We start from the raw sequence: 26,040 nt of genomic DNA, 5'->3' as shown, positions 1-26,040 counted from the left end.
CTCTGTGAAACAAAATGGGCCAGTTAAGCCGTTGATTACATTTTCTATTTCTCTCATGGGAATTATTCATTCCAAATTTATTTGCATAAAGTCGTTCAAAGTATCATCACTCTAAAAAATGTTCTCCACTTCAATATTTAGTCCTGTGTTGGTTTCTCATTTTTAGTGTTTTGTTTTCTTGTCACCTTGGTTTGGTTAGCTAGAGGTTTGTCTATTTTCTTTTTTTTTTTCCAAGATCAACTTTTTGTCCATAAGGTTTATTATTTCTTTGTTCTGATTTTTGCTTTTTTTTTTTTTTTCTTTCTTGAGACAGAGTCTCACTCTGTCTCCCAGGCTGAAGTGCAATGGCGCTATCTCAGCTCATGGCAACCTCCGCCTCCCAGGTTCAAGCGATTCTCCTGACTCAGCTTCCCAAGTAGCTGGGATCACAGGTGTACACCACCATGCCCAGCTAATTTTTGTATTTTTAGCAGAGATGGGGTTTCACCATGTTGGCCAAGCTGGTCTCGAACTCCTGGTCTCAAGCAATGTGCACGCCTCGGCCTCCCAAAGTGCTAAGATTACAGGCATTAGCTGCCACACCCAGCCTTGCTTGTTATTTTGCAACTGTTTCTCCTTTGTTTAATCTTTTCCTAATTTTGCATTTGATGTTTCTTTTTCATTTTGGAGGTAATTTTCTTTGCCTCATTAATTGCACCATGGATTCTGATACACGTTTTTACCATTTTAAACAAATTCTATGGTTGTGGTTTGTATTTGTCCTCTGATCCAAGAGTAATTTAATAGAGTTAATAACATTTCCAGTAGGGAATTTTTGAGTCTTTAATTAATTTCTAGTTTTACTGTACTGTGATTAGAGAATATGTTTAGATTCTCTCTGCCTTGTGGAATTACTGAAGTTTCCCTTGTGCCTTAATATGTGGCAAGTTTCCAAAAACATTCCAAGGGAGCTCAGAAAGGTATTTTCTCTGTCATTGAAGCGCAATGCTTGGTATCACATTCATAAGAAACTGAAAGCTTCTAGATCATTTCATTTTGGCCTCTTAACCTATCTTGGATTCAGAGTGGCAATGTTAACCTTTACGAATGTGTTTTTATTTCTTCCTACCTATCCTGTAGTTTTGGTTTTTTGAAGACTGCTGTTGTCTTATGTAGCGCATAGATATTCCTGTCATGTCTACATTGGGAATTGCAGCTTCTAGCATTATCGAGTCATCTTCTCTTGCACATTGTTTTTAAGGCTGATTTCTACCCTGTCACACATCAAGACTGTAACTTGCTTCCTCCCCTTATTGCGCTTCATTAGCTTGTGCCCCTCCATGCACGTCTTTATGGGTAGCCTTTAGCCTTTCTGAATTTTTCTCTTAAGTGTCCCTTTAGCATATTGGCAGAGAGTTGGTGGGTTTTGCTTTGTGGTCTGGGGTAGATGGAATGCATTTCTAGTCCATACCCTAGCCATGACTCTGTTTATGGCAGGGAACACTTCTATACCCTCTGACGCTGGGCTGGGCGTGGAGCAAAGTGGTCAATGGGGTTGTGGTGTGCCTGGCGTGAGCAAAGATGTGCAATGTGCTTGGGGCCAGGCTCATGCTCCTGCACTCCAGCCTACTGCCATGACCAGGACAGGCCTCGACCGGTGCAGTCAGGAGAATGAGGGATATGTGGAGCAGTCCTAGACCCGCTACGGCTCAGACTGACCCAGTTCTAGACCAGGGGAACCCTGTGCATCTGCAGATGCGGGCTGATAAATCAGTGGTTTTTTCCTGTACACTTTGGGGTTGCCGCACAGAACTAGTGTGGTGAAGAGAAAGGTCTTCAAAGACCTTTTTCTTAGTGGGGGAGCTAGGCACACTTGCGTGTTTTTTTTTTTTTTTTTTCTTGAGATGGAGTCTGGCTCTATCGCCCAGGCTGGAGTGCAGTGGTGCGATTTTGGCTCACTGTAAGCTCCGCCTCCTGGGTTCACACCATTCTCCTGCCTCAGCCTCCTGAGTAGCTGGGACTACAGTCACACACCACCATGCCTGGCTAATTTTTCTATTTTTTTTTTTTTTTTTAGGAGAGACGGGGTTTCACTATGTTGGTCAGGCTAGTCTTGAACTCCTGATCTCGTGATACGCCCGCCTCAGCCTCCCAAAGTGCTGGAACTGGCACACTTGTGTTTTGATGTAGCTAGTGTCTTCGGTTTGTTCTGGAAGGTTGTTTGCCGTTGTGAATTCACTGTGTGGAGTATGGTGTCCTCGTGTGGCTTTCAATCTGAAGACTGCGGTCTGTTTCCCTCCCCATTTTTGGCTTGGTTATTTTTTTCTGTATTTAGGAAGGCTTTATTTTTGTTCTGGAGCTGTATTAGTCAGTGTTCTCCAGAGAAAACTGAACAAATAGGACACACACACGCACACACACACACACACTCACGAGGGGATTTATTGTGGGAATTGATTGGTTCATGCCCTTCTGGAGGCCAGGAAGCCCCAGGGTATGCCAGTGGCAAGTTGGAGACCCGGAAAGCCCGTGGTGCAATTCAGTCTGACTCCAAACGCCTAAGAACCAGAAGGGCCGGTGGTGTCCCTCTCAGTCCCAGGCCACAGGCCTGAGAACCTGGAGGCTTCTGGTTTAAGACACGGGGTCCAGAGGCCCAAGAACCTGGAGTTCTCATACGCAAGGGCAGGAGAAGGTGGATGTCCCCAGTCAAGCAGAGAACAAATTTCCCCTCCTTCCACCTGTTGGTTGCATCTGGGTCTCAGCCGATTGGAGCAGGCCTACTCACACTGGCGCGGGTGGCCCTCAGTCAGTCCCCCTGGGGGGTCAAGTGCTCAGCTCTTCCAGAAACCCCCCCACAGAAACACAAGAAGTCACGCTCCCCCTGCTCCCTGGACATCCCTTAGCTTAGTCAAGCTGACTGCTATAATGAGCCATCACAAGGGCTGCCTTGGTAATAGCACCTTCCACTAATGCCCACGGTGCCCGCTTTTCCTAACTGACCTTGTGCTATTATTGAGCACTGTCAGCTGCAATAAAATCACCCGACTCTCACCTGCTAACAGTGCAGCAGCGGATAGGCTGACTGCCTTTCCCTTTCTCTTCCTTCTCTTCCCGTTTTTTAAACGCGCGGGTGCTTTTCTGGGTTTGCTAGTGCAATCATGCCCTCTTGCGCTGCTAAGGTGAAATGCAGTTCCCGTAATAAAAGATATTTTTAGGTGGGCCTGGTGAATCTTTGACAGCATCTCTGTGATGAGGCCCCTCTCTTAGCTGCTTCCTTCTTGCCCTTCATCACCAAAGCTCCCAGACACCCTTTCGAGGTGCTTCTGGCCCGATGGCCTGTCCAGGTGCTTCCTGTAGCTCTTGCTTAGCAGGTCACCTTTCTCCCCTCAGGGCGGCTCCCTCCTCCTGCTCCGTGCATTGCACCTCCACAGGGACCACCCATTTCCTCCTGCTATGCATCCCCTCTGGCTGCCCCGGCACCCACCCAGGACCTCCATGGGGACCCCTCCATTCCTTTCCGCTGTGCACCCCTCACCCCTGCACTCCACCCAGGACTTCCACAGGGATCCCCAACCTCCTCCAGTTGTGCCCCCCCCCACTCCTGCACCCCACCCAGGACCTCCAAGGGGACCCTCACCTCCTCCAGCTGGGCATCCCCCCTGCCCCTGCACCCCACCCAGGACCTCCATGGGGACTCCCCACCCCATCCAGCTGTGCACACTCTACCCTTACACCCCACCCAGAACTTCCATGAGGACCCCCTCATCCCCTCCCGCTGTGCATCCCCCCTGCCCCTGCACCCCACCCTGGCAATGGCAAGTGATTCTACGTCAACTCTGCTGCTCTAAGATGTTTATTTTCCCACTGACCTTTATGTGAATTTTGTGGGTTTTCACTCTTTCCCAAACACAGTGTAGGTCTGACAGCTATAGGTGATTCTGTTTCTTTGTTTTGGAGACATGGTCTTGCTCTGTGGCAGCAGTGGGGTGATCATGGCTCACGTAGCCTTGGCCTCACCAGCTAAAGCAGTGCTCCTACCTCAGCCTCCAGGGTAGCTGGGAACACAGGCAGGCACCACCATGCCCGGTTCATGTTTTGATGTTGTAGAGATGGGGGTCTCACTATGTTGCCCAGGCTGGGATTACAGGGGTGAGTTACAGCATCTGGCCCCTCCTTGTTCTTCTTTGAAAAGTTCTCAGAAGATGTGAGAAGAGGTTCCAATTCAGGTATTGTCCTCTGGTATTTTTATTTTAGAATGTGTTCTTCCCTATTAACTACATGGAAAATGACAAAGTGCTTCAGGTCCCATCTTTCAGATTTAATTGGAACACTTTAACATGGAGGTGGGGATGGGGTGTGGTTAGGAACAATAGGAAGAAAAGCTTTCCCTGAGGGCCTTGAAAGTCCTGAAGCTCCACGTTAGAAATGAGGGTGGGCGACCTTCACCCCATGGCTGCAAGCAGCAGCCCCCAGGTCTTTATCACAGGCCTGCTCTGGGTTGAGCGGTGAGATGGGGTCTCTTGAAAAGTGGGCACTGAACTGAATGCACTGAGCTAAGAGGCATCTCAGGGGACACCTGGCCTCCAGCAGCACCAAAACCGGGTCCATGGTCATCCCAGGAACTCAGCACTGTGGTCGAACCATGGTGTTCCCCTCTCTGGGCTCCAGTCCTCACCAGAATCACCAACTCTATCAGAAACTCGATTATTTCTTTCCGTTTGTTCCTTGTTCACCAACACAACACTATCTGCATGGCAACATGTTATGGGACATCCGTAAGGTGGAATGTTATGCAGATACTATAAATGGTTGAGTCTTCCACTGCCTCATCACAATAGATTAAGGGGGAAAAAATAGCATTTACACACACACAGTGTCAGTGAACTGTATTCTGTAGAACGCACAGGCTATCGTTCAGAGATTGATTCATATATGCACACCATCTTTTCCAAAGGCTCTAAAAGGTCCAGCAGAAAGAAACGCGTTGAACTGCGTGTAATGCATCGTTCCCTAGAGGTGTGTGACGGATGACACTTTCCACATGGGGCACCAAGCAACACTGACAGTACTGTTTGGGAAGCACTTCAGAGACGTGAACGAGGTGACTGAGAAATATGCATGGAGGGATGATGGAAGAACAATTGGTCACATACTCAATTATACCTGATTTGAGATAGTGAGACTGTGGGGACATTTTTTTTCTGTTTTTCATCAATCTATTCTCACTAGATTAAATACATGTCAAAAGACACTTGATATAAGTTAAAACACCATGTCTAAAAGCCTCCAACCACTGCCCCAATTTTTACTTATTTAACAAGGCATGCCAGCAGGCCCCAGGGCCTTGCCAGCATGGTCCCCACCCATGTTCCTGGGCCCTCATCTCATGTTGCTGCCATATGGCGTCGTGCATTGTAGCACATTTCGTGCTGTGCTCCCAAGGCATTCACTTAGGAAATCTACTTTGTGCTCCATGTTGAGATTACAGCGTGTACAAAGACAGACACTATCTTGACTTTTTGACCTTTACTGTCAAAGGACATGCATGAACAGTCACAAAACAATCAAGGCTGGTATGGCTGGAATGTGAGGGGAATGTGACTGTTGAGGGGCAGGCAGGGGCCATGTGAAGGATGGGATTTCTTTCCTCCTAAGGGCAACAGCCATTAAAAAAAATTACTCCATGGCTAGGCAGCTGGGTGTAGTGGCTCACAGCTGTAATCTCAGCACTTTGGGAGGCCAAGGCGGGAGGACCGCTTGAGTCCAGGATTTCGAGATCAGCCTGGGCAACATAGCGAAACCCTGTCTCTACAAACAAAAAAACTAGTCAGGTACGGTGGTGCGCCCCTGTAGTCACAGCTGCTCAGGAGGCTGAGGTGGGAGGATCACAGGAGATCAGGGCTGCAGTGAGCCGTGATTGCACCACCACACTCCAACTTTGGCAACAGAGCAAGACCCATATGGGGAATAGACAGGGGTCCCCCCAGGAAGGCCAGTGCCAAGGCAGGGAGCTCTAGTCCAGGAGAGACACATGAGGGCCTGCAGTGGGGTGAGACGTGAAGAGACTCAGATGGATTCTAGAAGCAGCAGGAGGCACAAATCAAGAGGGTTTGGGGAAAGATGGATGGGACACCAGCAAACCCAGGTCCCAGTTTAAACAAGTCAATGATGATGTCATTCGCCAAGACAGGGAACAGAGGACAGGACCAGGTTTCTGCTGCATGGGGCTATATAATGAAAGAGCATGGTCATGGAGGGCTTGCAGGGCTGGGCTGTCAGAAATACCAAGGGCACATGGGTGCCCAGAGTAGAGGTCTGGGCTGCAGATGACATGTGGAAGCCAGGGGCATGGAGAAGGTGGACTGAAACCTTGGGCTTGTGTGAGGGTGCCTCAGCAGAGCGGAAAGGGAGGAAGAGGGCTTGGACTTCACCTAAGCCACACACGAGCTCCATGGAGGAGGACTGGCCTGCACAGGAGACTGTGAAGGAGTCTCCAGAGAGCAGAAAGGGCACATGGCCCAGAGGTGCCCAGGAACCAGCGTTTCAAGGAGGCAGACACGAACAGTCACAGCTGCCAAGGGGTCAGGTGAAGCAGGGACTAAACATGTTCCTGGGATTCGGTGGCACGGAAGTCATGTGCAGCCAGGGAGGAGGAAGAACCATGATCTCAAGGTCTGAGGCAGGTGTCTCCCAGTCAGACTTCTCAGTGTCAAGGGAAGTTGTGCGGGGCGGGGGAGGGGTGGCGCGGTAGGGCAAACCGTTTCCATACATTTAATAATGTCAATGATCAGTACCCTCAAAGACCAGCTGCTGGTGGTCGTGTGACCTGAACCCCTGCCATCCATTCATTTTCAGATAGATGCATGCTGACAAGCCCAGTACTGGGGCTGACCGGACACACAGAGGCGGATCATGCAGCTCACAATCTCAGGGCAGGGGGAGACAAACACAGTCCCCAGAAGATCACTGCCTCGGAGCCCCGGCCTAGCTCATCTACCTCCAGCAGCTCCTGGGCTACAGATCTGCATCGCAAAAATCAAACCGAGGCAGAACTGGGTATTTCAGGGAATTTTTGTATCCAGCTTCTCTTGCAGGGCCCCTGAATGGTCTGTAAAATGGATGGACTCCCAGTTGCAGAGACAGGCACTGGGCAAGGCGTCAGGGTGTGTGCACTGAAATGGCTGGTTTCCTGGTTTCAGTCTGGATGAGCCAGTAGCGGCTATGAATGAGACTGGAAGAGGCGGCCCATGTGAGAACATCTTTCAATCAGAATGTGCTGTACAGTGGGAGGGCCAGAGCTCGTTTTGGTCACCAAAATTACCTTTTTCACTAGTTAGATCTGCCAGTTCATTTTATCCCGTGCACTGAAACTTTAAAGTGGTGTTCTCAGGAACTATGTTTGGCCAGGAAAGGAGAAATCATAGAAGCCAGTTACACCCTCACAGGCCTCTTCCTTCCAGGAGAATGACTTTACCATCTTGGCTTTTGCACATGACATTAGCTAACATGGAAAAGCAGGCTGTTCTGACCTCATGTCATCATCCATCTTCACTGGGGACTGGGCCACTGGGTATTTTGTTTTTCCCTAAGTCATAACTAGTGTACCTCAACGTTTAATAGAATTCATCCCCTCTTACTCCATGAAGGGACCATCATTTGTTGAAAGTTGCTAGAAATACGGCCGGGCACAGTGGCTCATGCCTGTAATTAAACCGAGGCAGAACTGGGTATTTCAGGGAATTTTTGTTCCCAGCTTCTCTTGCAGGGCCCCTGAATGGTCTGTAAAATGGATGGACTCCCAGTTGCAGAGACAGGCACTGGGCAAGGCGCCAGGGTGTGTGCACTTTGGGAGGCCGAGGCGGGTGGATCATAAGGTCAGGAGATCAAGACCATCCTGGTTAATACGGTGAAACCCCGTCTCTAGTAAAAATAGAAAAAGTTAGCTAGGCACTGTGGTGGGTGCCTGTAGTCCCAGCTACTCGGGAGGCTGAGGCAGGAGAATGGCATGAACCCGGGAGGCGGAGCTTGCAGTGAGCTGAGATGGCACCACTGCACTCCGGCCTGGGTGACAGCGAGACTCCGTCTCAAAAAAATAAAAATATAAATAAAAAAAAGTTGCTAGAAATTAGAAATACCTTTGAAACCTTCAATTGGTTGTGATGTGTCCCTTTATTTTAAGTTTTGTATCAGTGTCCTCAAAGTCAAGTCAGTCCAATGTCTTCAAGGAAAGTGAGTGCCCAGAGTCATGACAAGGAATGGAGAAACTCATCAGCTGGAGATCTGGGTCTGGCCAACAGGGCAACTTCTGGACTTTTCAGAAAAACTGAGAATCCGAGAGTTTCAAAGGATTTATTTGATTTCCCCACATGATCACAACCATGGTTTTACATTGATAGAGTCTGTTACCACTGACAAACAGAATGCAGATGAACACAAACGCACTCCTTCCCTCCCACAGGTACACAGTGGGGGTGCCAGGTTTCTTGTGAGGGAGGTGTCCTTTGAAGTCTCTGAACAGTCTGGGGATTCAGGACCTGATTCTAATTGCTTAAAACAACTCAGAGGCAAAAGTTATCTCCCAAGAGGAGACGCATGCTGTGTGCAGTCTCAACGTGACTGCACACAGAAGGGCGACGCGGATGCGTCTGACTGGAGGGCAGGCCTCCTCCCACTTGTCCTGTGCTCAGCACCCCCACCTCACCCTGCTCAGTGTTGCAATGCTGCCTTGACTATTGTTGTTATATAAAATACAAATGCACTCGTTTCTCAGGCAGGAAGGGTGATGATATTTTACAAGGAGAACTGTAAGACTGTGCATGCTTACCTGCGGGCACAGAGCTTCCCGTGGAGCTGAGTCAACGCCCAGCATCAGCTGTGAACATCTGCTGTCTTTTCAGCTCATTGTTAAGAAAAACAAGAGGCTCGTGCCGCATGCAGTGTGTGAGGGAAACATCACTCTGCACTGGATGCTGAAGACGTTTTTAAGCAAGATGTGCACATCATATTAGGATGAACTTTATTTTTACATTGTTGTACAATTCATTGGTAAACTTAAAAAAATACAAATACATGATTTGATTGTTGTCCCAGGAAAGACTTTTGTCACATTGCCAGCTGTTTCCCTCAGCGTCTCCTGCTCCTGTCAGCAATTCTGTATGTAACTACAATAGTTTGTGTGACTTGAGAAAGGTGTGCCGAGGGTGTCCTCACAGTGAGAAGGGACCAGGCAGACATCCTGGGGCCCTCGGCCTCCTTCTGCCTCCCCTCCCGTGGGACGTGATGACAGGACCCCGAAGCTATGGCAGTAACAAGTGGGGATCGAGAGGGGACAGTCCCATGAAAGACACATGGGGACACCAGCTCACTGGGAGCTTTCGCTTCCCAAACAAGATGTGGGCAGAATGACTCCAGCCTCCGGAATCCAACAATGTATCTTCCACAAACTTTTGATAAGCTTGCAAATAAAATAGGATGAAACCTCACTGGCCTGAAGGAGCACACAGTGTGGCTGGAAACCCCAGGAGGGGCTCAGTGGGCTCCAGCAGCTCCTTATGCAAGGCCCAGGCCTGCTGCCCAGCACAGCTCCAGGACACACTGAGGACAGCGCCAGAGGCTGGCAGCCCGAGGCTGTGGAGCTTGCAGGATGGCGATGGAGAGGGAGAGTTTCTGGAAAGCCCCTCCTAGGGTTTACTGTCTGTTGCTATTCATTAGTGCTGCCCTTCAGAAAGAGCAGTTCTATGCCAAACGGCCTGAATCTTTTCTGGAACAACCTAAAGGTTACAGTGAGACTGTCCCCTCGGCACAGAAGAGGGTGAGAAAAGCTGACATACTCAATATGTGATCGCTTTACTTCAACGATGTGTCTACAGTCACACCAATACATTTTGCAAATGTACAATCCGCAGAGCGCGGCCTCACAGCTGACACCGGATGACATGCAGCAGTTTAACGCTTCCAGGTCAGAACAACCTCCTCAAAACTGCGAGACAAAGAGTGCTTTAGGGAGCCTGGCTTTTAAAAAAGACCCAAGAATTGAGGAGTTGGGGACACCAGGGCGCTTCCCCCACAGCCTAGCCTGGACCCAATCACATGCTCCCATGCTGTTTCTTTCTGAGCAGACACCAAAGAAAGAAATGCCACACCGATGGGAGGACACAGGTGGGCAGGTTAAAGTCACACTTAATTTTAAAAAGGCTAAACTCTAGATTGCTGTATTTGCTCTCTGTGGAGATTAACAAAGTGCTTGGTTTGCAGATTTGCTGGTACGGTGATCTCAATGATATGAGCGAGGGGAGGGATGTGAGGAGGGAAATCAGCAAAACCCTGGCCAGCCAGCCAGCCAAGGTGACACACAGCCAGAGGGGGCTCCCCTCTCCTCCTGCCATCCGGCCACGGCTCACCACGCTGTCCACCGAGCACGCGGCCCCACGGCCCGCAGAGTCAGGCGTGAGCTTCGCCCTTTCTGAAAGGGCCTCCGCCTGGACAGGCGCCGGGGGGCAGTCCTCGGGTCCCATGGCTTAGGAGCACAGCACTGACGGCTGCAGTGGCTCGAAAGGCTGAAACTACAAAGTATGGCCCGTGGGTGACTCGGGCACAGACCCGCCACGTGCAGCGTCTGGCCCGGGGAGCGCATGGTGTCACCACAACACAGAAGCGACAAGAGCACAGCTGAGAGTCATGTGATGCCCTGGCAGCTCACTGGACCATGGGAAGGCAGCGGGGGCTCCGCCGGGCACTCGTCGGCTGGGGTCACACGGGCCACGGTGATGACACAGGGGTTCTGCTAGCACATGGCTACATGGAATTACGATGATCACTGCTACCACTCAGAAAACAAAACAGGAAACACACACACCGCCCTGGGTTGCTAAACGCTAAAGTCAACCTTCAGGTTCGAGAGTGGTTCCTGGTGAAAACACTCTCTGAGGGCTTCGGCCTGGTGTGGGTTGGAGGCGGGATGAGGAAGTTATGGTGTTGGGGAGACGAGGATGAGAGCTGGTCACTTTCATGTTGGAGATGAACACTTCTGCCGTGTATGGGTGCCCCTCTCGGAGGACTCTGAATGAGTGTGCATTAAATCATATGCGCGTAAAAGAAACATGGATCATGGAGATTCACAGTTATCGCAGCCATTAAAGTGTCTAAGAATCTGTGTAACCAATGTCCTAAGACAACCAGCTCGTAACCAGCTGTCCTGAGTTGCTACTGTAGAGTGTACTGCAGTTTAGCTATTTGCTTACCTGAAATAACAGAGCATTATAATACTATTTATGATAGTATTCTGTTAATAAAATAAGGATTTATACAAAGCAATACTGGACTTTTTAAACAGTTAGATGCTATGTTACTTGGCACAGTTAGTAATGATTGTGTAAAGATTTTAGCCAGTCCTAGAGGGACTTCTTTGTATGAAAATATGAAGTATCTGAATTTGTTCCTAGCATTTAGGGTTTGGTCTACTGTCTCACACACCCAGCTAAGGTACTGTCTTCCTACTAGGTAAGTGGAGCTCCTTGTAAGGTGGGTATTGCTAATGTTGTGGACTGAAACGCCTGCCTTTCACACACAAGTACTACCTATACAGTATATATATATATATATTTATATATTTATATATTTATATTATATAAAGTTTACTTACGTATTTTCATCAACCATATCAGGTCTACTTAATTTTTTGCCCATTGTCAATAAAAGAGCAATAATGCAGCAAGTTTTGGGGTCTGTTTTGTCTCTGTTTTTGTATCTCATTTCTTCGTTTTCTAGGTTGGGTTTTCACAGGCATGTAAATTAGGGCACAGGGAGCTGAGAGCTGGAGTGGGGGAGGCAGTTCAACATCTACTTGGCTGGCGGCACCGTTTCAAGGCTGATGGTGTCTGAGGCCCACCCATCCCTCAGACTGAGGTGAGCGGAGCTCGGGGTGCCAACACTAAATTAAATTTGGACCTTTCTTCCACACAACACCAGCCCTATGGGCTCCTGGGGCTCCAGTTGGGCCATGAGAGGAAGAGGGGAGAGATGGCAACAGAAGTGCCCCGGGTTTGGTGTGCGGCTGGCGACCCCCGGGCGTGCCCTGTGTGGTGTGCAGCTGTTTCAGGGAACCTGGGACACCTGCCCAGGCTGTCTACACAATTGTGCTGATGCCGCTGGGTTTGGCCTTGCTGCTGGTGGGGGGCGGCGGGGCAGGGGGCTGCCCGTGGTGGTGCGCTGTGTGCCCCATGTGGGCCGCGGACAGCGGCGGGTGGCCGTGGGCGTGGGCCCCGTAGGCTGGGTGCCCCCCGTGGGGGCCGTGGTGGTACTGGTGTGCGTGCTGGATGTGCTGGGGCGGGTGGTGGTGGTGGTGGTGGTGGTAGGGGGGTGGGTTCTGCTGCATGTGGCAGTACTGGGTGTGATGCCCATGCACAGGGGCCTGCGGCAGCCCCTCTGGGGGCCCCAGGTGGTGGCCAGCCATGGAGTGCTGCAGGTGGGGCAGGACCACCGGTGGGTGAGGGGGTGGCGGGGCTGGGGCTGAGGGCAGGTGGGCCTGGGGAGGGGGCTTCCCTCTCTTGCTCCCGAATAAGGAGCCCAGGAGGGAAGATGAGTTGGGCATAGTCTGGTGTGGGCGAGATGGACACTCTCGTGTTGATGTAGCTCTCCGGCGCATGTGAGGACTGCTAATGATGGACCCCTAAAAAGGAAATTCATAGAAATCAAAATTAAAAGATCTTCAAGCACTTAGGTCAGAATGTTTTTTTTTTTTAAATGTAAAAATTCACCCACTGACTGCTAAGCTTTAGTTCAACTTGCTGGCCAGAGGGTGGGGCTGAGTGAAGCTGGACTGGGCCCCACCTCCTCTCACTACAGTGCAGGGCAGTTGGGGGTGACTGGCCTTGACCAAAGTCGGGGGTGAGGGCAGGGGAGGGGCCCGCCTCTCTGACTGCCGCAGCAGAAGTAGGACTTCCAGTCTCATTCTGACAAGTACTTTGGCCCTGGCAGCAGCCTGAGGTTTCAGATCGGAACCCCTGGGTTGGGATGTCTGTGCGCCGTGTGTGGCAAGTGCAGAGGGGCTGGTGTGCCTGGAAGAGGAGCTCTGCTCCTGCTGAAACAGGGCCCTCAGCTCTCCTGCTCTGCCCATGTGGGTCCTGAGGTCTCGGGAGAGGTGGTGACAGGGACAGGTGGGGCTCAGAAACCTTGTCCTCTGGGGGAATGGGCTGCCTAAGCATTTCACTGCAGCTGCCTACTGCAAACCAAACAAGGAAAAAGAAGGAAACAGAAAAAGATCTGCAAGCTGAGGTAGAGATGTGAACAGTAACACAGAGATGGCCGGAGGATGAGTGAAATATCATGAAATCCACACTGAATTTCTCTTTCTCTCAAGACACTCCTCCTCCCACAAGCTAAGCAATTCCATGGTGTCCTGCCGCAGACACACAGCAATCAAACTCCAAGAAGAAAGCGATGGGGATGGGTGGGCGTGGAAGTCAAGGGTTCAGCAAAAACATCCAACAGCAAGTGTGGAGGATGAATGGGAGCCGGGTGGCCCGGGCGGGGGTGCCAGAAGCTGGGGATGGTCAACCATGCTCAGGGACCACAGGTGATGGGGTTAAGCAGAAACCAAAACACAAAATTCAGAACCACCCCCACTGTTCAGTCCAAAACAAGCGGTGAGAGGCATGGATATTTCTAGGAACACAGGAGAAGCTGACATGCACAGGGTCCCAGGCAGGCAGGGAGGGAGCGGGTGACTGCGTCTCTGTGCAGCAGGGGAAGGAAGAGCAAAAAAACAAAAACAAAAACAAAAACAAAAAAACCAAAAAAAAAAAAAAACCAAAAAACAAACAAACCAAAAAAACCAGGACAACAGATATGAACCGAGGACTGGGGAAGGCGACACAGGACAGCCAGCTGGACGGAGGCGCTTCCTACTTACTTCCACATTGCTCTCTAGCGATCCCGCACTGCTGCGACGCCCTCGCTTCCCTGCCCAGAACATGCAATACCAGAAGTTAGACGCGGACATGAGGCTGGGGGCGCTGCCTGCCTGGCGCCACGCTGCTGCCACGGAGCCTGCACCCCTGCTGGGAGCAGGCACAGGTGCCGGGCCCACCTGCCCTCAGGAGCCAGGTGTGAGGGGTCGGAGGAGGGGCTCAGTGGGGAAGCCAGCAGCAGTGCAGGAATGAATTTTCAAAATAAAGTTTTTGAAAAGCAAAAAAAAAAAAAAAAATTTTTTTTTTTTTTTTTTAAACCAGCCCCTATTTTATACTCCTTCTCCTGGACCAGCGGTCTGTTGAGAGGGGCCCTGGGGCTGAGGCATGTGGACAGGTGGGCCCGATGCCTCCAACTCGTGTGTTCACCCCTGACTTGGGTGAATGGGGAGGGGCGAGGGCAGCTTCTCCATAGCCGCAAACAGCATGGCAGGTCCTGCATGCCCACCTTCAGTGACTGCTGTATATATGTGTATATCCGCACACACACATATATGCCCCCACCTCCTCGGCAGGACGAGCACTGAGGGTGAAGAGGAAACAACTTCATATCCCCGCTTCCTCCCGGCTGCCCGCAGGAGCTCAGTTTTGGTTTGTGCAGTGCCCTGGCCAGGGGCAGGAGACAGGGTTGGGGGCTGCTGGAAACCACCTTCCAGCTTGGGATTCCTCTGCTTGGCACCATTCCCCAAGGGGCCACAAAGCCTTCCCTAAGCCAGGAGGTCTCTGCCAGCATCTTCGTCGGGCCCCAGCGCAGGGCACACAGTAGGCACTCGGTGTGCGGGGTCCGTCAAAGCAAGGCCGGGTCTTCCTCTTGGCTCCGGGTGCCTAGGGCCCAGCCCGGCCCCGCCCAGCCTCCACAGTCCCTCCTGAGGATTTCTCCGTGGATTTTTGAGGAACACCAAGCCTGGAGCATGACAGGGGCCTGGCCTTAGGGGCCAGCCTGGGCTCTGGGAGTGGGGATGGGAAGAGGGAGGGAGAAACAGCCCTCCCCACTTGACATTCTTGAAGCTTCCATCTGGGCAGCATCGCCATGTGTTCAGCACCGCGCTGGACATGTCAACCCTATACGCGCCACCGTGTCCGTGTCAGAGAGGGGGACGCTGAGGCCCAATTCTCACAGGCAGCAGGGTTCACACCCAGACCTTCGCACCCGGCCGCCTCTAAGGCTGGATAACTTGGCCACGCTGCCTTCAGAGCTGGATCCCAGGCCCGTTTGGGCCCACAACTCTAGGAGAAGGAAGCAACTGCTGGGCCTCCCCACTGTGTCCCGTCCCCAGCCTCTGGGAAAGTTACTGCACCTCCCAGCTAGCCCAGGGCCACCAGCCAGTGACAGGTGGAGGGAGTGCTGTGGGCTTCGAGCCTCCCCGTGCCCTCTGAGTGTGCTGGGCTGTGCTTTGGCATGGTTTCAGCCTGGGCATCGCCACACAGACTCAGGGGAGTCCAGTCCCTCTGCCTTGCCTGCTGACCCCAAAACGGAGGCCCAGATGGGAGTTGGGGTCAGCAGAAGGCCTTGGGTGGCTCTGGCTTGTGTGATGTGGCCCTCAGAGACCACTATGGGGAAAGGGCCACACAGCACATCAGGGCAAGAGGGCTTGACACCAGTTGCTGAGGACCTAGGACAGCCAAGTAGGACCCTGGCCCTAATTCTCAGCCAGAAGAAAGAGGAGGCTCACATTTCCTCATTTTTCAGCCAGTGTGGGAAGAGGGGCTGACCTTTCTTCCCTTCCTGCCCAACACAGTGGTCCAGGGACATGGAGCAAAGTAGAGTCCAGCCTCCCAGGACATGGCCTCCCTCCTCCACCCTCCTCTTGGGTGGCCACGGCCATCAGACACTCAGGACACTGTGACGCCACGTGGAAATGTGGAGGGACAGAGCGCCACTGTCTCTAGGGTTTTCAAATCAGCTCTCTAGCCCACTCCTCTAAGGCCTGGGACTCCTCTGGCTGACTAAAAACCAGGGGCAGAGGGGAGATGGCCTCCCCTGCCTGTATCTGGCAACTCCTTTTGGCTAGCCTATAGCTTCTGACACGACCTGGGCCAGGCCTGAAGGCTGGGGTTGGGGGTCCACACAGTGTCCCCACCTGGAGTTAAACACGGTCCTCCTTACCCTGCTCAACTTGGGCGAACACTTAGGAATTCTTTACTTGGCTGTTTTGGAGTGATGCTGAATGTCTTACAATCCACTTTCTCAATGTCTCAGGTCAGCAAGAGATGCAGGGTGATCCCAGGGCTCCCTCTGTGCTGAATCCCAGAGCCCTGTGCTCACAGGTACACCCACAACCATAACTGCCCATAGCAATCCGTGCAGACATCCCATGCATACGCAGCCTCCCACACCTGCCCAGGTTCACAGGCTGATGAAGAATAGTGGCTCATGCCACACGTGTGCGGATCAGGCCAAGCCAGCCCTGGGCAGGGTCTGGAGGGACCTGGAACCATTTTTCTTGAAGGGCTCCCAGGATGGTTCTTCACAACTTTTGCAGCTTCCTCAGAGTCAGGGCAGGACGTCACATGGCAGTACTCTCCTGCCCACCGGATACTCGTCCTGTGACCCTCAACAATGCTGGTAGCCTTGCTCAGTGTCAATGACCACAACAGAAATGATAGCTACGCACACTTGGCCGGCGCTGCCTGAGCCAGGCACGCCTGAAAGGCTTTCCATGCGCTGACTCCCTCGCTGCAGCTGGGGAAACAGGCCCACAGGGTCTGAGAGCTAGAGAGGGCAGGCGGAGGTGGGGGATGAGCTCAGGCTGTCTGACTCTGGCATCTGCGTGCTGCACCATGTTCTCTGCTGGGCCTGACATGGTGGGGAGGGATGTGGCCAGGGCAAGAGGAAGCACCACCCTCTCTGGGCCCTGGCCCGCTTCACACATGGCAGGGGTGCTGCTCTGTCCACCCACCACTGCTGGCTGTCACTGCTCCCCTGGAACAGGACATGGAGACTGTTGCAGGCAGGTCCTCTCCGTAAGGACTCAGAGCTGGGCAGCTTGGCCAGGGAGGGGCAGGAGGGCCACTGGGGGCCGCTGGTCAATGTCCACCACCACTCGGTTGATCCCTGTTCCCACAGTCCTTGCTGGGTCCTTGGTCTTGGGTCAGCAGGGCTCTTGTGCCGCTGGAATGAGGACCGGGTGGGGAGTCTTGGCCCAAGGAAGACCAGGGCTGAGACACCAGGCAATGCACTGCGGTGTGGCCGGTGCTAGCCCCCTTCCCTCTAACCCTTGGCATGATAGAGGCTTCTGGAGGCTCCTGAGGATGGGTTCCTTCGGGCACCATCTACGGCTACTTCATCAGTCCCCTGGCTTCATGTCTGTGGTATGTCCTCTCCTGGATGGATATCAAGTGCAGACCTGGGACAGCTCTCCCAGGGTTTCCTGCTTTGGGAGCAGTGACGTGCCAACCATGGAGGGGACACTGTCCTGCGGGCCTGCCTCTTCCACAAGCTCATCGTGGTGTTTCGGGCTCAGTGCTGTGAGGGCTGTGGTGAGTGAGGTGGGGCCATGCTGCCACTGGGGAGCTTGCAGCCCCGACCTGGTCCAGAGCACGACATCTGACCTCTCCTGCTGCCAGCCCTGCCCCTCCCCAGGAAGGCTGCTAGCACCCACCTGTTCCGATGGGAGATCACAGGTGGCCTGTCCCCAGCCTGGGGTCTCGGCAGCTGCCTGGACTCAAACCCCACCTCACTTCACCCCCAAACTTTTCTGGGTACGGGGGGGTCTCTGAGATCTGTTCCTGCTTTTGTTTCAATGGTAGGCCCAGGGCGGGGTCTCAGTCCCTATTGTCCTTCTGAGCTCAGAATTCCTAAATGACAACAGCAATCGTCACACTACATGAAAGCAGCTGGCCCTGGGCTCACCCCTCACATGAACGTGGGCCCGGCACGTGGCTGTCCGACCCCCAAGCTCTGTAGAGGGTGGACGGCTGGGGTCCTGACCTCTGGGCCCTGGGGTGGATGTGGCTCAAGGGCCTCGGTTCTGGCAGAACCGCTGCTGCCTGAGAGGGGCTGGACAGCTTCATCAGGGGAGGGAGAGGGCAGGGCCCGCCACACTGCACAAACTCAAACAGAGGTCCCGGCCCACAGCCTGCAGAGGCCCAAAGCAGTCCAGTGACATTTAGCTGTGTTTCACAAGGCCACTGGGAAAACCAGTGGTTCTCAACCAGGGGTGATTCTGCCCCCCAGGGGACACCTGGCAATTTCTGGAGACATCAGTGACTGTCATGACAGGGAAGATATTACCGGCAACCAGTAGTAGAGGCCAGGAATGAGGGTAAACATCTTGCCAAGCCCGGGATGGCCCCCCAGCAAGGAGTCACTTGGCCCAAAATGTCAATCAAGCCGAGGTTGAGAAGCCCTGGGTTCAACCCTCATGCTGGCAACTGGCAATGAATTTCTGATTTTTTTTACTATGGCAAATAATAATAATAATAATAATAATAATGACAAAACGAAAACAAAGGAAAAAATCCAACTTAAAAAAAAGGGCAGACTCCAAAGGGCCTGAGAGGGACTTAGCTGAGGGGAGGCAAGGCTGCTGATGGGCAGGTGCAGGAGGGAGTCCTGAGGCAGGGCAGGTGGGGCAGGCAACCCCAGGAAGGGGGTCTTCCCAAAAGAGGCACACCAGGCTCCTAGGGCAGACCTGCGCGAGACAAGCTGGGCCATTGCAGCCCCAGGCAGCCCCCGGGGCCCCTTCCAGGAGAAGCTCACTGACTGGTGGACAGGCTGTTGGGCTGAGGGTGGGTATGACACCCTCCTGTACACTCCTTGAGCAGCAACACAGGCTGCAGCGGCAAGAGCAGGCACCCATCGGCCGGCCCGTGCCTCTTGTCTCTCCTGCTCCACGAGGGAGAGGCTGGGCCAAGGCTGCTGGCAAAAGCCCCTGAGCCTTGCTGCTCACAGTGCCCCACCCCCAGGAATGCAGGCGGTTTCAGGGGTGCTGCTTGCTTGGGGGTGAAACAGCTGGCAGCAAATTAAACACACACAGAAACAAAGAAACAATCACAACATCACAGTTCCCACCAGGGCTTTCCCGGACCCCGGAGCCAGCCCTGGCCGCTGCTCAATGGCCTCTGGGCTGGACGAGGCCCGGGTTTCCCAGGAGAGGAGGCCCCGCAGGGAAAGCAAGACCGGGGACAGTGGGCAAGGGGGCGCCAGACAGCTTAGAGGGTTCCGCGCAAGTTCATTCATCAGCATGAAGCACAGGGACGCGGCCGCACAGAGCGCACGGGACACAGCCGCCGGCTCACTCCGGGCTAGAGCGACTTCCCAAATCAATAAACGAGTAAATAAAACCCCTGGAAGAAGAAAGGGAAAATGGGGATGACTTCCCCAGCTAATTCGCATACAATGCCTTTCTTTTTCACAATTTGGTCCTGTTTTCCTGTATCTTTTTGGGATGCCCTTTCTGTGCTGTCAGACGCTGCTCTGCTTTGGTGGAGGTCAGGGGAAATGCCACACTGGCCTCGCCGCAGGCCCCGCCCCGCGTGATGCATGCCCCGAATGCAGACACCCTGCCTCGGTCTTGCATGCGCTGGGCTAGGAAGGTGGTTCTAGGCCAAGCTCTTACCAGCTTCCGAGAGGTCCCGCAGGGAGCTGCTGAGGGCACTGCGCTTGAGGCCCTCGCCGCTGGCGTAGCTGTCATCCAGGCAGGCCCGGCTCAGAGTTCCATTGCCCGACTCCTTTTTGAGGCTGGAGCACTGGGACATGCTGGGCCGCACAACGCCTTTCTGCTTCTCAAGCTCCGCTGGAACAGAGAGGGTGAGTGGCCTGATGAGAGGAGCACAGCCTAGAGTGGGTGCGAGACGGGGCCTTCTGCTTGGAGCTAGCACTGTCCTGAGCCACCATCTGCCTTGAATGGGGAAGGGTTGTTTCTGGGAAAGAGGGTGTGATGGCCACCCTGGACAAAGGAGCAGAAAGGAGATCCCAGGAGGAAGGCTAGGGAGGCCAGAGGGCCTTGTGACCTGCAGGAATGACAGTCACCTTCCAGGCTCGGGGGTGGACAGGGAGGCACAGATTTGCCTAGGTCTGGGAGATGAGTAAGGATTAGCCAGGGCCTTCCACAGAGGGGGCAGCAGTAGGGAGTCCCATGTGCCTCCAGGGAGTAGACCTGCAGCCAAGGATGGCCTTGGCTGTGTGACCCATCAGTGGGTTGAGCCTGATGCAGAAGACGACGAGGTGCAGAAAGGCCAGCTGGGAACTCTGCAGGCTCTCGTGCACGGGGTGACCAGAGAGCCAGAGTCTTTTGCTGGACATATGACAGGCAACAGGTAGGGCGGGTCCTGGATTGGAACCCCTCTGTGCCTCCTGCAGCCTGGGCACACAGACTGCCCCATCACGTGGCCATAGGGAAGGTCAGAAAAGACTGAGGGACATCTCATCTCTGTGGGCTCAGGAGAAGTCACTGCCCTGACATGGGGAGGCAAGTGCCAGTGGCCAGCAAGTTTCGGCCTTCTGTCCACAAGCCCTGGTACTCACACTCTATCCTGTGCTTCTCCATCTCTTGGACTTCCGCAATGGACTCCCGCAGGTCATCAGTGAATTTCTTCCGGTCTTGAGGGTTGGGGGCGTTGAAGTTTATTAACACTTTGATGTCTGCTCCGGGGACAGATGAAGTGAGCCGGATGCCATTGGGGTAGTCTGCAAAAGGGAACGAGAGGGGAGGAGGCCCACGGGTCTCAGTGTGTTCTCTGCAACCTTCTCTCTGGTCAGGAAACAATGGTAGGGCTGAGTTGTACGTGAGCCTGGGATAAGTGCCCGGAGTCCAGCCTCAGCAGTGGCAGGCTGCAGGGGTACACAGCAACCTCATCTCCCAACTTGGGTAAGATGGTCTGTGTTGCTCCACATGTGACTTGGGGACAAAAGTGGCCGAGCTCACGGGAGGCTGCTGGGGCCACCATTCTTCCCCAACCTTAAGATCGTGGAGACCAGGCCCTTGACTTCCAGGTCGTTGGGCACTCTGCCAGGTGCTGAATCCTGGAGGAGGACAGAGGTTGCGTCCTGAGAAGGGTGGGGGTCTTCTCTAATCATTTCAGTTCTGGACAACAGTGAGGGCCATATTATCCCAAATGGCCTGTGGCCCACAACTCCCATGGGGTGCACTATGGGCACTCCACAGCCAAGGAACCCTGTGCCCAGACCTGCCTGGTGCCACCTCCTGGCTTTCAGGGTCCCTGGGGCTTTGATCTCTTGTCAGTGCTGCTCCTGCAGTGAGAGTCACTGACAAAGCATCAGCCACTGGATGCTTGAAGGTTCTTGGACCAAGCACTAATCCCACCTTGGCTCAGACCAGGTGGGCCAGGTGGACCTGCGGGCAGCTGAAGAGTGCTCCTGTGTGCATATGTGTGCACATGTGTGTACATGCAGCCCATTACTGCCACATGGGAACATGTGCCTAGTGACGCCAAACCTTCTGATTTTCACAATATCTACATTTTGATGTGGAGACTGGTTCAGCAAATTTTTAAAAAATATGCAAACCGGCCGGGCGCGGTGGCTCACGCTTGTAATCCCAGCACTTTGGGAGGCCGAGGCGGGCGGATCACGAGGTCAGGAGATCGAGACCATCCTGGCTAACACGGTGAAACCCCGTCTCTACCGAAAACACAAAAAATTAGCCGGGCGTGGTGGCAGCGCCTGTAGTCCCAGCTACTCGGGAGGCTGAGGCAGGAGAATGGCCTGAACCCGGGAGGCGGAGCTTGCAGTGAGCGGAGATCGCGCCACTGCACTCCAGCCTGGGCCACAGAGCGAGACTCCGTCTCAAAAAAAAAAAAAATATGCAAACCATATAAAACATAACTGAGCTGGGCCTGCCTCCAAGGCTGCCAGTTTGAGATCCCTGGCATGACAGCATCTCCTACAGAAGCTGCAGGCTTAGCTCTTGCCAGCACCCAGCGTCCAGGATCTAAGGCCAAGCCCTGGGACCACAGACATGATCCAGGTGCAGCCTCTGCCCTGACGGTCCACAGTGGTCCTGGCCCCCTGCTGGGAGCTTTGCTGCCAGGATCTCACTAAGTTCCCACCCCAGCCCTGGGGGGCAGGGGTCTATGACACCATCTCAGAGAGTGGGCTACTGCTGGTCAGGACAATGTGGGGATGGCACTGGTCTCCCCTGGGACCAAGGTAAGCCATGACTTGCAGCCTGCGATAGACAGGAATGGCAGGAGGTGGGGAGGCAGCCAGGGCAGGCACGCCGTGCTCCTTGTTGGGCGCATGGGGAGCAGGGCATACAGGGAGTGCAGGGGCTCCTGCCGGGCTGTCCCTGGTCCCACTGAAGATGGAAGGGGACAGAGAGCCCCAGAGCTAGGCGCAAGGCCTGTGGTTTTGGATGGTCCAGCTGTGGGTCCCTGACACTGTTCTAACCTGCAGATGGAAGGCTGATTAGACAGACAGTGACGCCTAGTTCTGAGAGGACAAGGGACCCCTACTGCTAAAGCAGGGACACTCAGCTTCTTTCCCTAGGACACTCCAGGTGGCCCCTTGCTCCCCAGCCCAGGAGGGCTGGCTCAGCCTCCAATAAGGAAGGGACAAAGGAGGGGGAAGAGAAGCCGTGGAGAGCGAAAGGAGCAAGGTAAAATGGAAGCCAGTGGGGTGCTGCAGGTGTGAGCCCCTCAAACTCCCAGGCCCCCAGGCTTTACCCAGTGCCTTCCAGCAGGACATCAAAATTAACCCTTGCAAAGCACTGTGTTCCGGCAGCTATGATAGGGGCCCTGTCGCAGGCACTACTTTATGACCCAGGAAACAGAGGCCAGTGGGGTTGCAGAGCCAGGCCACACAGCAGTTGAGCCAGAGCTGGGATCTGACCTAGGCTGAGGGGCTCAGCTCTTCACTTCCATGGACACTCAGGGGTTGCTGTTGCCTGTGTTCTGGGCCATGTTTGCGTATCACCTATACGATTTAATGTTTTTCTGTCAACATTTTATTTAAATAAATGTATTTCTGCCATAAATTTAAAAATCTTATCACTGCAAGAAGTGAAGTACCAGTAATTACATCAGGCTCAACTGACTGATGGGTCTGTTGAGGGTCTGTGCCCACTGCTCACCAGAGCTCCTAGCTGCAATCTGCTCTCTGGGGATAAAACAGGGGTGAGTGTAGAAGCTCCCACAGGGTTCTGTCCTCGAAGCAGCCAGGAGAAAGAGCGTAAGCTGGGACGTGCGCTCTTCCAGGCAGGCCCTGGGGCAGACTTACACTGGTTCTCGAAGAGCAGGACCTGCATGCCGTACAAGGAGAAGGACTGTCGGAAGCTGTACGTCACCGAGTTCTTCTTCTTCTGGAAGATCTTGGTGACCTGGAGGCAGCCAGAGACAGAGCTGAGCTGCAGTGCCTTGGCGGGCAGTGACTATGTGCAACCTCTGGCCAGAGGATCCTCCTGGAGTTCAAAGTCAGGAGGACAGGGACAAGCCCACGTTGGGGGAGGGCACGGCCTTCTACTCCAAGACTCGGACGACGGTTCCTGTCCCTGCAACCCCGATGCCATCTTGGCTGGCAACAAAGTCCCACAACCTGGCACAGAGGCAGTAGGCACTTCACAGCACGGAGCCCCCTCAAGTGCCTTCTCACAGCCAGGTGAGGTGTACACACCTGAGGCTTGCTACCTTGAGGGGCAAGAATGGACAGGTGGCGCTCAGCAGCGCTGACCTTGAGAAGAAGCCATGGCTTCCTCTCTCGGGAACAGCTAGAGTGTGAAGCTATGCCTGGTGACGGCCCGCGGGGAGACTGGCCCCTGGGCTAGCGATGTGATCCCTGAACCCCTGCTGGCCCGCCACGGTCCTTGGCTGCTATCCTGGTCTGCAGTAAGGAAAGGAACTTTCCAGTGTGGCAGCCAAAGGCTGGGCTGGGAGGGGAGAGGGGAGCTCACACCTCCCCGGTCTCTAGGGCATGCCAAGCACCATGTAAGGGTCTTAGGTCCAGGACCTCACTGGACCCCCGCCACCTTCTGAGAGATTCATCTTACAGAGGAGGAAACTGAGGCTCAGAGATGTGAAGGGATTCGCTCAAGGTCAGAAGTTCTTCATAAAGGATTTGAACCTACAGGTCTGATTTCAACATCAGTGGTCAGAGAAGGGTAGCCACTCTTCATACCCAATCAAGAACATGGGCATCTTTGGCAAGAAAGCCCATGGCATGGTATAGAAATCCAAAGGACAAACTCCCTTCTCTCTGCAGTTCTGCCCCCATCTGGCCAGCATCCATATCACCTTTTTTTCTGGCAAGAGCGCCCCAGTTTCCTTTTGGGGAAACCTCCAGCCCTTATTTCCTTCAGTCCATAGGTCTTGAGGGGACCAGCTCAGGGTTCCAGGAGGTGGGGCTTGGGACCCAGGCCTAGCCAATCAGAAAGCGCTGCACCTGCCTGGCCTGGAGTGGCTTAGGGAGGGATGTGCAGCAACAAGGACTAACTCTGCAACCTCTGCTCAGTCTAAGAAGAGAATTCTACAGTTGCTCAGCAGACAGGATCAGGTCTGAAGCTGCTGGGGCCACATTCCCTTCCTGGACAGAGCCTGCCTGAGGAAGGGGCCTGCCCAAGGAAGCATCACACAAGGTACAGGTGCAGACAGCACACAGGAGTGCTGCTGACATTGGCAGAGGCTCTGGAAAGAGCTGGCACTAAAGCCAAAGATCCCCCTCTGGACCTGTACATGAGTCAATGAAGTCTGTCTCCACGTGCATCAGTGTGACAGACACCAGGCAGACCCTTCCTTCTGCACCCCCACATGCATGCACATCTCCCCCATGCAGAGAGCCAGACGCGGACCCTGGGCTCAGGCTTGAGGTCCCTGCTATGACACCTTGTGGGTGAGCCACATACCACCAGGAGGTCGTTGAACAGGAAGATTTCTCGCTGGTGTAGTCCGAGTTTCTGGGGCTTGTTTGGGTCTGGAACCTCAAAGAGCCGGCAGTAGCAGACCAACCGACGGTGGGGCAGAGAGAGCACCTGTGTGGGGAGAGGCTGTCCTGCCACGGCCGCCCAGCTCTCCTCCAGGAGCCCTGGGAGCCACAGTGGACAAGTCTAGCCCTTCAAGCTAGAAACCTGGCACGTGGGCCTTGAGTTCAAAAATGCCTTCCCTCACACACAGTGAAGAGCAGATGTGTCTTTTGGCTCATGGCAGTTTCCCGTACTCTGTTCTCAGGAGCCACTACTTAAAATCCCTTATGTCTGCTCTCCTGAAGCACTAGGGATGTACCCCTGCTTCTGCTGAGACCCCCCTTCCATTCTTTTGGGCAGGTACCAGGCTTCTTAAACTATCAAGTTCACCTGGGAGCCTCTGCCCAGATAGTGAGTCACATTTTGAGTCCCTGCAATGTGCCGGTCATACACATGAGGTCACTAAGCCCTGAAAAAGTCTTTACAGAGAGAATCCACTCTAGATGAGGAAACTGAGGCACAGAAGGTAAGTAATGACAAAACCAGGAAGTGGCAGAGCCAGGATCCAATTCCAGATTCCAGGACTTTTCCCACCCTACCAAGCCTCCCCATAAAAGATACCTATTGTCCTGATGCCTGAAAATCCTGAGCCAGCAGCCAACACTCTGTGGCACCTGCCCTGGCCCTGTCTTCCACTCCCCACATCTGCCCTGAACATGTCCCTGACAGCTCACGCGAGCCCTCAACATGGTCATAGCTCCAGCTGCCCTTGAGGCCGGATGCCTCAGGGCGAGGGATGAGCCATCAGGGCTTGGCTCTGGGAGTGCCCAGGTTCATGCAGGACAGGGGAGACGGTCAAAGGGGTGGGATCCCCGGGATCACTGCCCTGAGGCCAGGGGCTTGACTCTGCCAGGCGTGCTCTAGGCCAGGGCTGCCTGAGTTTGGCACATCAGGGGGTTAAGATGAGGGGGGAAAATGTGGCCCAGCCTGGGGTGCTCAGATTGCAAAGGTGTGAAGGAGAGAGGATGGCAGGGTTGAGGAGCACAGGCTGGAGGTGGGAGGGGCCTGGTCTCTTGCAGGGGAAGCTGGGGAGGGTGAGGGCAGGCAGAGCTGCTTTCAGGACTGAGGGACAAGGCCAGTCCACAAGGAGGGTCATGGCAAGCGGCCTGGTCACCCTATGTGCATGTGCCCTGGGGCGTGTGGGCACACCACAAAGCTATGGCAGAGGATGGGTCCTGGGG

General features: G+C 53.8%; 1 protein-coding gene and 1 pseudogene across 10 annotated transcripts in view; both read right to left on the bottom strand.

Annotated features, from left to right (window-relative positions):
- Positions 1-8,312: 8,312 nt before the first annotated feature.
- IQSEC1 (IQ motif and Sec7 domain ArfGEF 1) overlaps positions 8,313-26,040 on the bottom strand; it is a 176,827-nt gene continuing 159,099 nt past the window's right edge. For 3 of the 9 annotated variants that reach the window (XM_003894065.4, XM_031663113.1, XM_009200184.4), the window contains 6 exons: positions 24,743-24,868; positions 23,125-23,224; positions 20,413-20,574; positions 19,505-19,681; positions 13,889-13,938; positions 8,313-12,646 (listed from right to left, as the gene is read on the bottom strand). In XM_003894065.4, coding sequence (XP_003894114.2) covers positions 12,104-12,646; positions 13,889-13,938; positions 19,505-19,681; positions 20,413-20,574; positions 23,125-23,224; positions 24,743-24,868 — 1,158 coding nt within the window. In that variant the 3' untranslated portion in view covers positions 8,313-12,103. The remainder of the gene's footprint in view (positions 12,647-13,888; positions 13,939-19,504; positions 19,682-20,412; positions 20,575-23,124; positions 23,225-24,742; positions 24,869-26,040) is intronic. The other 6 variants (XM_009200179.4, XM_009200180.4, XM_009200181.3 and 3 more) reach the window with 4 other exon arrangements.
- On the bottom strand, positions 13,945-19,498 carry LOC116273736 (annotated as a pseudogene). The gene has a single exon (XR_004182090.1). The product of XR_004182090.1 is annotated as an uncharacterized LOC116273736 (transcript).

Source organism: Papio anubis, chromosome 2, assembly GCF_008728515.1.
Source record: "Papio anubis isolate 15944 chromosome 2, Panubis1.0, whole genome shotgun sequence".
Lineage (NCBI taxonomy): Eukaryota > Metazoa > Chordata > Mammalia > Primates > Cercopithecidae > Papio > Papio anubis.
This window is presented reverse-complemented; position numbering and strand designations above follow the sequence as displayed.